Genomic DNA, 15429 nt, shown 5'->3' with positions numbered 1-15429 from the left:
AGAATGATATAATTTTTGCACTTCTAATTTACTCTTTTGTAAATTTTCAAAAATATATCACTACACTCTGATTCTGGGATCCAGAAATTCATATTTCATACCTTGATTCAATATTCCTCAGAATTCATGTCGGTTCCTTCCAGTTCCTTCCTTGTAAAACCACAGGAAAAACAAAACCGTCTACGCACCATCACTGACAAAGTCGAAACTGAACCTCTGGATTTACCATTTTCGTCGAACGTAAACACGATCGAGGAGGGGTGTAGCAACAACGAGGTTCTGCGTACTTTCTATTTGGAACGTTCGATGCGATACAATTTCACTTGTTCCGCGGTATTCCTCCGCCACGACGTCGAGGACGTCCACGATGTAGGGAAAATTAGAAAAAAAAATTCTTTGTATAAGAAATATGTACACAGTTCCGGGTTCGTAGCTGTGGGACGATCCTGGTCACGCGATTCACGCGGTTGGATAATAACTGCACGTGAACGAACCTTCCTCCCTGAAGGGCTCGAGGAATTCGCGAAGAGGATCGTTAACGAACTTACGCTTCTGATTATCGCTCACGCATTGCCCTACCTGTAGATAAGAGAAATTGCGGGAAAACCTCATTGATAATTACTGTACTTTATTCATTTAAGAATAAAAGCGTAAATACTGGTCTAAACATTTTCTGTGAGAGTCTATCGTTATTATGGTTTTGTCAAATACATTATTTTTAACATTTATTGTAAATATTATGGAAAGTTTTGTATACATAATAAAATATATTTAGTTTGCCTTTGAACAGGCTTCTTTGATTTGTGATTGTAACTATTAAAATAAAAATTAAATAAAGAATAACAGTTTATAATAATAGTAAATTTATACTGCTATTAGTAGTTTAAACAATGTTTTGTTGATTACGCAGCATGTGTGGTAATTACATGAATTATGCACTAGTACCGTTAACAATTGAAATTACAGAGAATATATAAATTTATGTGCATATATCCTTTAACACCGCAATTGATTAACTTTCTCGTGTATAGTGCTTTGTTTGCTAAATAATTCCGATTGTTTAACAGAGTAATCATTATTTTGAACTGAATTCTATTTGTTAAGAAACACTACAGAATATTTCTACCATTGCAAATTGAATATATTTGTTAATTTCATAATGCTAACACCTATTTCTTAGTTTCATAATGGGAGGTAACAAAACATTTACAACACGAATATGTTGATGATCCTTTAATGAATATAAGTGCATTACAAGAATGTGTTCTTATATGCAATAGAATCAATACAACTTGCCATTCTTGTCATCATACACGAATAAAGAAATACTTATATACCAATAGCAAGAAGTACTGAATATTAAAGATACATAAAAAAAAAAACAGATTTAATATAATGGTACTATCAATACTAGCAATTTTAATGGACTTTGCCAACAATAATACTTTCAGCAGTAAATGACTGCATGTTTTACATTTTTGTCAGCAAAGATAGAGCCCCATTAATGGAATGTGATGATTCAAAGAATCATGTGAAACTTTGAATACCTCCCCGAAGTCGTAATACTAAATGCAATGTAGACTCCTTCTGAATGTTATAATCCGAAAGCGTTCGTCCGTCTTCCAATTGCTTACCAGCGAAGATCAGACGCTGCTGATCGGGAGGGATACCCTCTTTGTCTTGGATCTTGGCCTTTACATTTTCTATAGTGTCAGAAGCTTCTACTTCAAGGGTGATGGTTTTACCAGTGAGAGTTTTGACGAAAATTTGCATTCCTCCTCGAAGACGAAGTACCAGATGGAGTGTAGATTCTTTCTGAATGTTGTAGTCTGAAAGGGTGCGTCCATCTTCCAGCTGTTTACCAGCAAAGATCAAACGCTGCTGATCGGGAGGGATACCCTCTTTGTCTTGGATCTTGGCCTTTACATTTTCTATAGTGTCAGAAGCTTCTACTTCAAGGGTGATGGTTTTACCAGTGAGAGTTTTGACGAAAATTTGCATTCCTCCTCGAAGACGAAGTACCAGATGGAGTGTAGATTCTTTCTGAATGTTGTAGTCTGAAAGGGTGCGTCCATCTTCCAGCTGTTTACCAGCAAAGATCAAACGCTGCTGATCAGGAGGGATACCCTCTTTGTCTTGGATCTTGGCCTTTACATTTTCTATAGTGTCAGAAGCCTCTACTTCAAGGGTGATCGTTTTTCCTGTGAGGGTTTTGACGAAAATTTGCATTCCTCCTCGAAGACGAAGTACAAGGTGAAGGGTGGACTCTTTTTGGATATTGTAGTCTGAAAGTGTTCTTCCTTCTTCTAATTGCTTCCCAGCGAAGATTAGACGCTGTTGGTCGGGAGGAATACCCTCCTTATCTTGGATTTTGGCCTTTACATTTTCTATAGTGTCTGAAGCTTCTACTTCAAGAGTGATGGTTTTTCCAGTGAGGGTTTTGACGAAAATTTGCATTCCTCCTCGAAGACGAAGTACCAGATGGAGTGTGGATTCTTTCTGAATGTTGTAATCTGAAAGTGTGCGTCCATCTTCCAGCTGTTTACCAGCGAAGATCAAACGCTGCTGGTCGGGAGGAATACCCTCCTTATCTTGAATTTTGGCCTTTACATTTTCTATCGTGTCGGAAGCCTCTACTTCAAGGGTGATGGTTTTACCAGTGAGGGTCTTAACAAAAATTTGCATTCCTCCTCGAAGACGAAGGACAAGGTGAAGAGTGGATTCCTTCTGAATGTTATAATCTGAAAGTGTTCGTGCATCTTCCAGTTGTTTACCAGCGAAAATCAAACGCTGTTGGTCGGGTGGAATACCCTCCTTATCTTGAATTTTGGCCTTTACATTTTCTATTGTGTCGGAAGCCTCTACTTCAAGGGTGATGGTTTTACCAGTGAGAGTTTTGACGAAAATTTGCATTCCTCCACGAAGACGAAGTACCAGATGGAGTGTGGATTCTTTCTGAATGTTGTAATCTGAAAGTGTTCTTCCATCTTCCAGCTGTTTACCAGCGAAGATCAGACGCTGCTGGTCGGGAGGAATACCCTCCTTATCTTGAATTTTGGCCTTTACATTTTCTATTGTGTCGGAAGCCTCTACTTCAAGGGTGATGGTTTTACCAGTGAGAGTTTTGACGAAAATTTGCATTCCTCCACGAAGGCGGAGTACCAAATGGAGTGTGGATTCCTTCTGAATGTTGTAATCTGAAAGTGTTCTTCCATCTTCCAGCTGTTTACCAGCGAAGATCAGACGCTGCTGGTCGGGAGGAATACCCTCCTTATCTTGAATTTTGGCCTTTACATTTTCTATTGTGTCGGAAGCCTCTACTTCAAGGGTGATGGTTTTACCAGTGAGGGTTTTGACGAAAATTTGCATTCCTCCACGAAGACGGAGTACCAGATGGAGTGTGGATTCTTTCTGAATGTTGTAGTCTGAAAGTGTTCTTCCATCTTCCAACTGTTTACCAGCGAAGATCAGACGCTGCTGGTCGGGAGGAATACCCTCTTTGTCTTGAATCTTGGCCTTCACATTTTCTATAGTGTCAGAAGCTTCTACTTCAAGGGTAATGGTTTTACCAGTGAGGGTCTTGACGAAAATTTGCATTCCTCCTCGAAGACGGAGTACAAGGTGAAGGGTGGATTCTTTCTGGATATTGTAGTCTGAAAGTGTTCTTCCATCTTCCAGTTGTTTACCAGCAAAGATCAGACGCTGCTGGTCAGGAGGAATACCCTCTTTGTCTTGAATCTTGGCCTTCACATTTTCTATTGTGTCTGAAGCTTCTACTTCAAGGGTGATGGTTTTACCAGTGAGGGTCTTAACAAAAATTTGCATTCCTCCTCGAAGACGAAGTACCAGATGGAGTGTAGATTCCTTCTGAATGTTGTAGTCTGAAAGTGTTCTTCCATCTTCCAGTTGCTTACCAGCAAAGATCAGACGCTGCTGGTCGGGAGGAATACCCTCTTTGTCTTGAATCTTGGCCTTCACATTTTCTATTGTGTCTGAAGCTTCTACTTCAAGGGTGATGGTTTTACCAGTGAGGGTCTTAACAAAAATTTGCATTCCTCCTCGAAGACGAAGTACCAGATGGAGTGTAGATTCCTTCTGAATGTTGTAGTCTGAAAGTGTTCTTCCATCTTCCAGTTGCTTACCAGCAAAGATCAGACGCTGCTGGTCGGGAGGAATACCCTCTTTGTCTTGAATCTTGGCCTTCACATTTTCTATTGTGTCTGAAGCTTCTACTTCGAGGGTGATGGTTTTACCCGTAAGTGTTTTAACGAAGATCTGCATGGTTGTAGATCTACAAAACTAAGAAAAAAGAATTCAATTTACTCTGCTCCTTGATTAATTAGAATTTTAGACAAAAAAAGAATATTTTCATCATATTACTACAAGCTGATTTCAGATTTTAAAGCATACTTTAAATGTCAAAATCAGCTGGTATTTGAATAAAACATTTATACAGATATTTAATTTTTATGGCTAAGTTCTTTGAATTTTGTAATTAATAATTTCAAAGTAAATCAAGTACTTTATACTTTTTATAATATGTCTTCGTATCAAATTGTTTAACGGAACTAAACTATGAATAAGCAATATTGGGGTATCCTATCAGAAAATGGCGTCATAATGAACTCGCCCAATGGTCTGATGAATATTGTGAAACACATGCAATATTTAATATTTGACAAACGAGTACAAAAATATATGTATTGTTAGACAGTACATTTAACAATTCAGTATAATTGCAAGAAACACGGCTTAGTATTTTTGAAAACTTGGCTATTGATCGTACCAAAGCCTACGTATAAAATGGAAGGTGGATGACGAAATCGTCTAACAGCATTTTACTAATCCAGTAGATTAAACGTTAGAAAATAATTGAACATTTACTTCAAGTATACTTACATGCGCTGAAATAATTTACAGAAAAATATTTGCAACGCAAGACACCAAACCGTAGACAAAACTAATCACACAAAAGCCTATCAAACAATACACAGTAACTCACACGAAGTGACGAAAAATGACGTCAGCGTTTGCTTATATATATATCTACCTAACAGAAGTACCAATATTCTAACTTTAAATTTCCCAATTTTCATATCTTTTATAATAAATAATATTACACGTAAATTTTATATGATTCAAGTAAAAGAGATTTAATTTCATATTTTTAGTACGTTAAAAAACAGAAAATATTGTTTATAAATTCAAAGCTTTAAAATATTTGATTCTAAAATTACTAGAAGAAAAATGGGAACAAAATGTTTTACTTTCTAGCTGTTGAGAATACATTTAAATTTAAACTTGACTACCGTGCTTGATGAGTTGTACTTTCATAAAAACGTAACAATTGAAGGTAATATTCATAAAATAATGGATACTTCTAGTGTAGCATACGAAAAAAAAGACAATACACTTGTTTATACATCTTTGCAACAAATATGTGAGTTATGTTGCATAATGTGTCAAACTGATTTCATTGAAGTACAGGATTCATCATCAAAATCTAATTTTCATTGGCAAACAATGAAATGTCGGTATGGAGTGTTATATTCCATCCGTTGATTTTTATATCATTTTTAAGTAGATCAATTTATATATGCGTTGTATGGGAAATATAATTTCAGATTGCTTATACTTTTGGTTCCCGATATAATCGCTTCACCAGTATCGGGTACAGAAAGATATATCTTCGTTATCACATACAAGAAATTTTTTGAAACTGGAAAATTGGAAAGAATTTTAAGAAGTTTTAAATTAGTGGTTCGCTTATGTTCTAGATTGTTAATTATGTGGAAAGATTATTTCGATAATATTTAATAATTCTATTTAATTATACATATTTTGTTAGTATCAAGGAGTACGACCAATTACCACTGAACTTTATCAAAATTGTGTCATTTTTACAATTCAAACTAAAATAGCGCCATTATGGAATAAAGTTGGTCAATATTTTCTTCAAGGGAAAGAATTTTATAATTCTGTAGAGGCAATTAAAGCGATAAAATTAGATATTCTTTTGGAAGGTATCAAAAAAATTTAACGCAACGTTAAAAACTTATTGTTTTTACGTACTATAAAATAAATTTTTAGGAAAAAACGTATGTTTAAAACTTCATGCAGAAAGAATTAAAGTTCCTTACATAAAACTTGAAGATTATCTTCCATCATCTGTTGTGTCCGAATTTTTAGCAAATCCCAAAGGATACATTGATTTATCTCGATATAATTTTCCATTTATTTATGTTTTACCAAGGTAGTAAAAAATTGAATTTACAACACACATTAATTTAGAAAGTGCTGAACTTAGATTTTGCTATTTTATTCTTTAAAAATTCATTTTAGCACAAAAAAGGGGAAACTATTATCTGTATCTAAACAAATTCCATCCAAATGTCCATTTAAAGACTATAATCAATTACGCAGACATTGGAAAAATATGGTATTAATAAATATACTTTAGATACACTTCCCTTAATTTAAAATGCCTTCTTTATATAAATATATTATATTTCAGTATGGATATTCTTTACCAAAAAACAGTGATGAAGTATTTTATTTCGAAATCAAATTTCTTATGCCCAAATCAAATATTTTTATTTATCCGAATTTATGCATTACATCTGGTCCATTAGATATTATTCCAAACAGGGAGAAGGACTTTATAGTTACACAATTTTTATCTGACATGCTTGTAAAGTTACCTGTAGTTTGTGGCAGACAATTACAAATATCTAGACATACACCAATCAACGCAGTAAGCAAATATAATTCTTTATATTCGATTCAATAAACTGAAAACCACTCATAGACCATTATTACACAGCAAACTTTAAATGAAAATTTGCCAACAAGTACGTTATTACAAAATCAAGAACCGCAGAAATACAGTGAAACCACCTCAGTTATACCATCACAGTCTTCAGAATTTAGAAATAAGAGAAATATCAATGGTACATTAATAAAAGCACAATTAACTAAATTTCATCAAATTCACAACACATCTTTATGTGAGAATATTGCTACTTCAAGCAACAGGGAGTTACAGGAAAATCAAAATGGTATTGCAAAAATAATATTGACTTATAAGTAATGTAAAGTTACAAATTATTCTAGCAGTAAAGTAGCTCATATGGATATTCAATTTTTAGATACTAGAGATATTATTGCAACAACAGAAGGAACAACTTCCACATATTTTAGAGTTGAAGAGTCACAGCCTTTTATAAATAAAGAAGAGGTATATTTTTTTGTCTCCTGTTTTGAAAACATGTTTCATGATTAATTTATTGTGTATTACTTTCGTTTTAATAAATTTAGCCCACACAAGAGCAAAATCAAACACATTTAACACTGAAAGAAAAATTATTAAAAGCTAAAACTAATGGAAATAAAGTATTTATACAAGAGGCAGTAAGTAAATATTTATATTTTCAAAATGTAAAATTCTGATTGAAAATAATAAAACAAATTATCCAATAGGATGAAAATATTGATATAGAAGAAATGGCGAAGAATAGTCAATTACATCAGGTAAAAAATAGTGCTTTAAGCAATTGGTTGAAAAAACATTCAATTCCACATGATTCAAAAGGCAGAAAAACGTACCTCATAAATAAAGTTTTATCTCATATAAGAAACTCGCAAATATTACATCAATTTCGTATATAAATATAAAGATATGTATCATTGTCTGAATAAGTACATTTTATGTCACATATATTTAATAATTTATTCATTAAATAATAACAATGTATAGAAATATTATTTATCAAACATTAAAAATTTTTCATTATTAAAACATATGTATAAAAGTGGTTAAAATTCATAATAAATAATATAATAACAAGAAATGTGTCTATACTAGTAATTTTTTGTAGTCCATTATAACGTCCAATATATTTTTTCTCTCTGACTTATCTTTTATGCCAATTTCAATTAAATCATTGTCTGTGAGTGTCATAAATAGATCAATGTCCACCTAAGATATATACGAATATTAAAATAATTAGAAGTTGAGGACTTAAGAGAAATGTTATTAGTATTAGAGTTTAAAACGCTTACTTCTTGTTCAAGAAATATTGGGATATGGTGACTTAATCCACAATTTCTTAATAGAACTATCAATTTTGCTTCTCCTGAATTTAAAATCATTCCTCTTGGTGGTGTTCTGTAACGTGGTGGAGTTGGTGTATTTTCTCCAAAGACATCTTCATCATTTATATCTGGAGGTACATTTGGTGATCTAACTGGACTAAATTCAGGTACATAACTAAGAGTAGTATCAAGATCTTCATATACATCTTGAATATTTAAATCTGGTGGTCGGATAGACTGCAACCTTAAAAAATAATAGAATTGAAGCAAAAAATATAACTATCTCATCAATTACCATGTTTAATTAATATATGTATGAACATACCTTTGCAAATGTAATTTACTCATACAGTCATCATTTTTTGAAGATTCTGTCTTATTTTTTACTAACTGTTGCTTATTCTCACTACTCATTGTATTCATATTAACATTATCATGATTATTTTGTACAAAATATATATTTGGAGATGTAGATAATATTTCATCAAGAGTACATGTCAAAGTTGGTGAAATTAAACTATGTGAGGTAAGTTCTGAATGTTTTACCATTAAATGTAATTTAGAGGATCTACAGTCTGTTTTCATATCCATTGTTAGATTGTTATTATTATCATCATTATCTATTTCCGCAGAATTGAATACAAAGATGGGCTGTGTAGGAATATTTAAAGATACATCATTATTGTTATTTTCTTTGTCATTTTCATTATCAAATTTCTTTTCGGGATTATTTTCAGATTGCATAACACATTTTTCTTCATTTTTATTCATTGAATTAAAAATATGTAATTGTTCTATGTTACCTAAACCACTTACTGTAGAAATATTATCTGAAGTGTCATTCCAATAATTTTCTATGTCAAGCTTTTTTGCTAAATTTGATATTTCAGGTACTGCTGATTGTTTCATTATAATTTGTGTATATTCATCTGTAAAAAAGAAACAAATGAATATTTAAGAACTCAATATTTTATACTATGCTGTTTATCACAAATAGACATTATCTTACTACTTTTAGAGGCATCAAAGCCTAAGTTCAACAATCTAAAAAACAAATCCTTATCATTTTTCATAGCAGCTATACAAAGTGGTGTAATGTCATCATTTACAGAGTTTAACAACGCTGATGGACATGTTTCATAGACAGTCTCAAACATATCTTTATTTATTGCAGCAGCTAATCCAAATACTGACATTCCTGTGAATTAAAATTGAGCTTATGATAGTTTTTTTAATTCACATACATTTTCTTTTGTTTTGTGCAAAAATTAAATTAATACACTTACCAAGATAAGTTGAATCATTTACATTGGCATTTTCTTTTAACAAAAATTTGACTGTCTCAATATGCCTATTACGAATCGCCAACATTAATGGTGTCCATCCAAATTTATTTTTTCTGTTAATGATACGATGATCTTGTTTTTTTAATATTGCTTTTATAATATTGAGACAGCCGTTTGCTGCACTGATATGCAGTAAATTTTCTCCATAGCTATTCACTGTATTTAATGTATACTCTAGTAATGAAAAATGTATTGTTTAATGTAAAATTATTTCTAATCAATTTTATTGATGAAATACGATTCTTATACCTTCTTTCTGCAATGCTTGTATGACTCTTTCTTCTACAGCCCTTATCGCGTTATAATTTACTTTTAGTTTAACTGTATCTTTATCGAACGTTGCTGACATTATAATTTCAATTTTTTTAAGATAAAGTATGTAAAAATAATATTTATTAGACGTTTTGAGTGATACAATGTGAAAATTTTAAATACAGTTTGTTTACTCATTAAGATATTGAAAGTGACCTATAACTCCTACAAGTGTTTATTTTTCTTGGATTGCTCGTAAACTTAAAGGATCGAATTTATTATAATAACTAAGAAACTTTAGATACATATTATATAATATATTTCTGATCATCAAATCGCGAATATATGTAAATAACTGATTTTTATGCCAAAATATTTGATTCATTCAAGTTGCTACATAATAGAGGATAAAGCGAGATATTTTAAGATCATCTTAGCGCTTTCAAATATTTCAAATCTTGTTTGATCTGAATCTTCAATATTTTAATAATAAACTAAACAAAAGTTGAAGTATCTCAATAAAATATAGCTTCAAATATTCCGCTAAGGTGCTAGAGTAAAAAGAACTTCCATCAATTTTAATTTCAATGTTTAAAGATGTCTCTTTAATTGTGAAAACGCATGTGCCATCTAGTGTAAAATAGAAGTGTTTAATATGGGCCAATATGGGCACTCTACAAATTGTAATGGAAACATGTCAAATAAAGGGAACTGATAATATGTGTTTGACTTGATACGAGCGAAACATTTCATAAATCACCGCCTTTCCATTAAAATATTTCTTACAAGTTAGACATTAATGTATGTTTACTTCTTATATGCATTGTTTATGCTTGGTTATTCGGAACAGTAAATAAAAAAAGTTCAAGTTGCTTTCGATTATTACGCTATCTTCGAGGTCTTGTTAATCAGCTGTAGTGCTATCATGATATTGTTGACATTCTGCTGAAGTAAAATAACTATCTTCGTCACTTCGAAAAATAATGAAATCTTCGTTCAATGAGCAATGATCGATGCTGTTTTGTTAAACTGAAGGTTGTCATATTTTATATACGAATTATTATTAGTATTCATTGATAATTTAACCTTAGTCCTATTATCTTTTCATTTTATAGAAACAAAGAACTATAATTTTCCTTCTATTTATAGGGCAACAAAGCAGTTCTTCCTTATGATACATTGACAGACCTCGAGCAATTTAGATAGTATTTAGTTTATAAAAATTGTGGAAATGGATAGCCTTTTCACACAGAACATCTTGGATGAACCAGAGGATATACCACAAACAGATGATCCGGTTTGGATTCTTGGAAAAAAATATAATGCTATAAAAGGTCTCATGATCGCTTAAGACATAATTTGTGTTGATAGACTAGATGTGTAAGGTCTTATATTTCAGAACTCGACGCAATTCGTAGGGATATAAGATCCAAATTATGGTTCACCTATCGTAAAGGTTTTGTACCGATCAGTGGTTACAATTTTACGACTGATAAAGGTTGGGGTTGTATGCTGAGATGTGGACAAATGGTTCTTGGTCAAGCCTTAATTACATTACACTTAGGTAACTTATCTTTAGTTTAATGTTAGGACCATATGTTACGTTTGAATAATCACTTTGTTACTTTGGCTCAAACACAATTTTTTAAACTGTATAATACAGTTTTTTAAAACACTAAATTAACTTGGTACAATATTATGTAACACATAAAATTAGGTAGAGACTGGCAATGGACACCAGAAACAAGGGACAATACGTACCTAAAAATTTTGGAACGTTTTGAGGATAGAAAAACTGCCGCTTTTTCCATTCATCAAATTGCATCAATGGGAGCATCTGAAGGGAAAGAAGTTGGACAATGGTTTGGACCCAATACAATAGCACAAGTGTTAAAGTACACATCCTTTACATTTTCTGTAATTAAGTATGTTTAATTCATAGTATTTATATAATTACTATTTGCAGAAAATTAGTTGTGTTCGATGAATGGAGCTCAATCACGATACACGTAGCGCTGGACAATACATTAATAGTTAATGATATCTGTAAGTGTGATTAATTCAGTGATTTCTCTAATTAATAAATTCATCATCACTGAATTTCTTTCGTTTGGATATTTTTAGTAAGACAATGTAGAGTAGAAGGAGGTACAACAGCAGAAGCAGACGGTGATATACCATTGAAAGCACCTAGCCAATGGAAGCCTTTATTACTTTTAATACCTCTTCGCCTTGGATTAAGCGAGATTAATCCTATCTACATTAATGGGCTTAAAGTAATAAAGAAATAAATGTTCTTGCATGAATGGCTAAACATGGATTGAAACACGAATGAAGTTAGGGATAATCTATTTATACCTATAATTTTTCAGACTTCATTCAAAATTCCACAATCTCTAGGAGTAATAGGAGGAAAACCAAATCTTGCATTATACTTTATAGGATGTGTTGGTGTGTATCGATTTTCTTAATTTTTGGAAGCTTTCAAACATCGTAAAATCTATTTTTATTTACAGGAAACGAGGTGATTTGTTTAGATCCGCACACGACGCAAAGATCAGGTAGCGTTGACAAGAAGCTGGAGAATGAAGAAATTGACATAGATTCTACTTATCACTGCAAGTTAGCTAGTCGTATTCCTATCACAGGAATAGATCCATCAGTAGCTCTTGTTAGTAGTTTTTGTAATTAATAATTTAAAATGCTTTTTTTTTAGAATAAATTAACAACAACATTTTTCATTCTAGTGCTTCTTCTGTGCTACAGAGAAAGACTTTAAATCCTTATGTAAATCTATTCAAGAAGAACTAATCATGCCAGAAAAACAACCCCTACTTGAATTATGTGCAGAAAGAATAGCACAGTGGTCTCCCGCTGAAGATGTTGCTGCAGAAGCATTCTCAGCTTCAAATTGTAAGTATTTGCTTAAAAGAAATTGTTATCTAGTAGTTACTTTAATAAATAATAAATTGTTTGAGTTCATAATCATTTTGTGACAACACATGAGTCATTTAAAACTTATGAGTTCAATTTTTAATAGTAGAGTCTATAGTTTCATTTTATTAGTACAGATATTAGTAAACTTTATCTTTTATGATTCATCATAAATTTTTTCGTAGTTGTAGATTTTGAACATGTAGACCCACAATATGACACGTCTGATGAAGATTTTGAACTACTTGGTTGACATTTAATCACCAATTAACGTCAGTTCATTATATAAAAAATATGTAAATAAATGCCCAGAATGATTCACTCATACACACATTAAAAATAAAACATAATTATTCATTGGATATACATATTCGAATTAAACTAGTGCTGTTACAGTACTAGAAATGAAATAAAACAATAATCTAATAAGGTATTGTATATATCACTTGTATTTAAATTTTTCGGACATGGGTGATCAAAGCATTGTTAATATAGTATATGAATTTTGATATAAACAAATGCCTGTTTGTAAAGAAATATTCGCCTTTACATACAATACAATATGTACTTATTTTTCTATATATCAATGAAACTAAATACATATACTCATACACTAAATAAATCATTAAATTACTTTAGTAATTGAACACTCGCGGATGATTGTTTAGAAGCAAAAATATTTTTTAAAGTGATGCATTTTATATAATGTAATATCATTCTGAGAGAGTGTATTTATTAATTTTTCCCCAAAGTGCAATTGTGATATATTAATTTTTTAATGTTTTCCTTGTTATTTAACGCTTTACTAGTTTAAGTGACATGTATATAAGACAAATTTTTGAATATATTTTATGCACATTGTTTCATGAATGATTTATTGAAACCTACAAATTATTGGCAAGATGTATTAGAAATAACTTCAGACAGTTTTATGTACAGAATTATATTTGTTACTGCCCAATACACATACGGAAAATCAAACTAAAAATTAGAACACTCATGTCCCTAAAATGTTTTTGCCTTTTTTAGAAAGTAATGCGTATAAGAATATATGCACTGATATGTACACAATTTGAAGTGTGTTCAGGGAGAAACCTGGATCATGAAACAAATATTTTAATGTAAATTCTGTTTGGCGTTTTATTTAGGAAATATGATGTTAGTTTGAATTAATAAAAGTATATGAGGAGATGGGAATGAACATTAATGCATAATCTATGCTAAATACAATAACTAGTCTATACTATATATAAATTACATTTCAAAACCCTGAATACTCATAAATTGAAATTCATGAAAGTTGCATATAATTCATCTGTATTCTGTGGTTCAAAATTCAACATATTTATAAAGTTTTATAAAATATTAAATAAGCTACTTGTAAACTTACTTAAAGAAATCATTTGAATGTTACATTGTAACTAGTTAAATTTGCATTCAAGTTATGATAAAATTTATTAGAATTTAATATGTATATTATATATAAAATACGAATATGTCTAAATTTTTATAAAACTTACTACAAATACTGCGAAATAATTAGACTATTGCTTCCTATAAACTTGTTATAAAAAAGAAAATATTAAAAATAATTGATTATCATGTGATACTTAAATATACTATTTTAAGTGTTAGACTAATTTTCAATGAATGAACATTTTGTAGTATAATGTATATTTAAGATAAAAAATTTTGGCTGCACTTTACAAATGGAAAACCGTATTTATTTAAATGTCAAAATTTTCTGTATTTCGGATTTTATGTAATAAAATGAAATTTGAAATTTTGAATTGTTTTTTTTAAATTACATAAATTCATAGTTTTAATTTCAGTGTATTGACAGTGTAACGTCAAGAAATAAAAAATAAATTACAACTTTCAAGAATAAACCAATGTTTTATAACTTCATTTTTATTCAATTATATTATATTATATTAAAAATTTTAATACAATTAGTTTACAACTTCAATGTAACTAGTATAATTGTTCAACTTGAAAATATATCTGCTTTGTATTTTTATTATCTACAATTTTCAATATTTACAATTACGAAACATTATAATTAAATGTTACTAAATAATTACTTATTTATAAACTAGTATACTCAAATATTAGTAGTCATTTAGTGTAATATATTCAGGGCATGAATTGTCGCATTGCTCACTTATAGAATGCATTCATTTTAATTTATACAAAAATAAATATCATATGGTCGCAATTTATATACCAAATTTATTTTAATTGTAAATTTAATTCTATTTAGTTTTATATGCACTATACATATTCCTATTAATATTCAATAATGCATATGTACACATGTACATGTGAATGTTATAATTGTATGCTGCTAGCGAAATAGAAAAATAGATATGTAAGAAATATAGCACATATTAGAAAATTTTGAAACAACATTGCAATTAGATTATTATTGAATGGAGTGAACCAGGTAAGAAAAATGTAAGTATTTTGTTATGTGTGACCGCATAAAATATAGAATACATATCTACAGCTCTAACAGAATAAAATATGATACTGCATTTTGCAAAAAGGAACATTTTAATAACAACTGAAATATCACATTTCTCAACATTATACACACAGTAGAAGTACGTTCGTTTTTTTGCAGACTTACATTTACTAGTCGTTAATATCAATTAATGACTAGAGTATATCTTTGGAAAAAACGTTAAAAATTTACGGTATAATTAAGATATTATTGATTTTTTTTGGCCTCTGACATACTGTATTTGCGATCTCTTAAATTGATTACAACTACAGTAATATTATCTGCAGAACCCCTGTA

The 15429-nt window shown here is 30.6% G+C and overlaps 4 protein-coding genes across 5 annotated transcripts in view; 1 reads left to right on the top strand and 3 right to left on the bottom strand.

Moving 5' to 3' along the window:
- Nucleotides 1-1218: 1218 nt before the first annotated feature.
- LOC143185629 (polyubiquitin-A) lies at nt 1219-5029 on the bottom strand. Its single transcript, XM_076388796.1, has 2 exons — nt 4900-5029; nt 1219-4299 (listed from the first exon to the last, which is right to left on the bottom strand). The coding sequence occupies exon 2, from the start codon at nt 4279-4281 to the stop codon at nt 1528-1530; it is 2754 nt and encodes a 917-aa protein (XP_076244911.1). The 5' UTR covers nt 4282-4299; nt 4900-5029; the 3' UTR covers nt 1219-1527.
- Nucleotides 5030-7797: 2768 nt separating this feature from the next.
- On the bottom strand, nt 7798-9863 carry LOC143185787 (uncharacterized). Its single transcript, XM_076389040.1, has 7 exons — nt 9690-9863; nt 9381-9614; nt 9104-9292; nt 8911-9023; nt 8420-8745; nt 8062-8338; nt 7798-7978 (listed from the first exon to the last, which is right to left on the bottom strand). Exons 1-7 carry the CDS (start codon nt 9787-9789, stop codon nt 7856-7858), a joined length of 1362 nt encoding a protein of 453 aa, XP_076245155.1. The 5' UTR covers nt 9790-9863; the 3' UTR covers nt 7798-7855.
- A 485-nt stretch (nt 9864-10348) lies between these two features.
- Atg4a (Autophagy-related 4a) lies at nt 10349-14128 on the top strand. Its single transcript, XM_076388577.1, has 10 exons — nt 10349-10727; nt 10842-11026; nt 11092-11256; nt 11410-11587; nt 11659-11738; nt 11817-11968; nt 12065-12143; nt 12209-12363; nt 12440-12605; nt 12812-14128. Exons 2-10 carry the CDS (start codon nt 10924-10926, stop codon nt 12877-12879), a joined length of 1146 nt encoding a protein of 381 aa, XP_076244692.1. The 5' UTR covers nt 10349-10727; nt 10842-10923; the 3' UTR covers nt 12880-14128.
- Nucleotides 14129-14614: 486 nt separating this feature from the next.
- LOC143185907 (protein phosphatase 1L) overlaps nt 14615-15429 on the bottom strand; it is a 66037-nt gene continuing 65222 nt past the window's right edge. Inside the window, exon 10 of one of the 2 annotated variants that reach the window (XM_076389226.1) lies at nt 14615-15424. In XM_076389226.1, coding sequence (XP_076245341.1) covers nt 15340-15424 — 85 coding nt within the window. In that variant the 3' untranslated portion in view covers nt 14615-15339. The remainder of the gene's footprint in view (nt 15425-15429) is intronic. The other variant, XM_076389227.1, reaches the window with a different exon arrangement.

Source organism: Calliopsis andreniformis, chromosome 12, assembly GCF_051401765.1.
Source record: "Calliopsis andreniformis isolate RMS-2024a chromosome 12, iyCalAndr_principal, whole genome shotgun sequence".
Classification (NCBI taxonomy): domain Eukaryota; kingdom Metazoa; phylum Arthropoda; class Insecta; order Hymenoptera; family Andrenidae; genus Calliopsis; species Calliopsis andreniformis.
The sequence above is the reverse complement of the archived record's forward strand: the minus strand, read 5'-3'. Positions and strand labels throughout refer to the sequence as shown.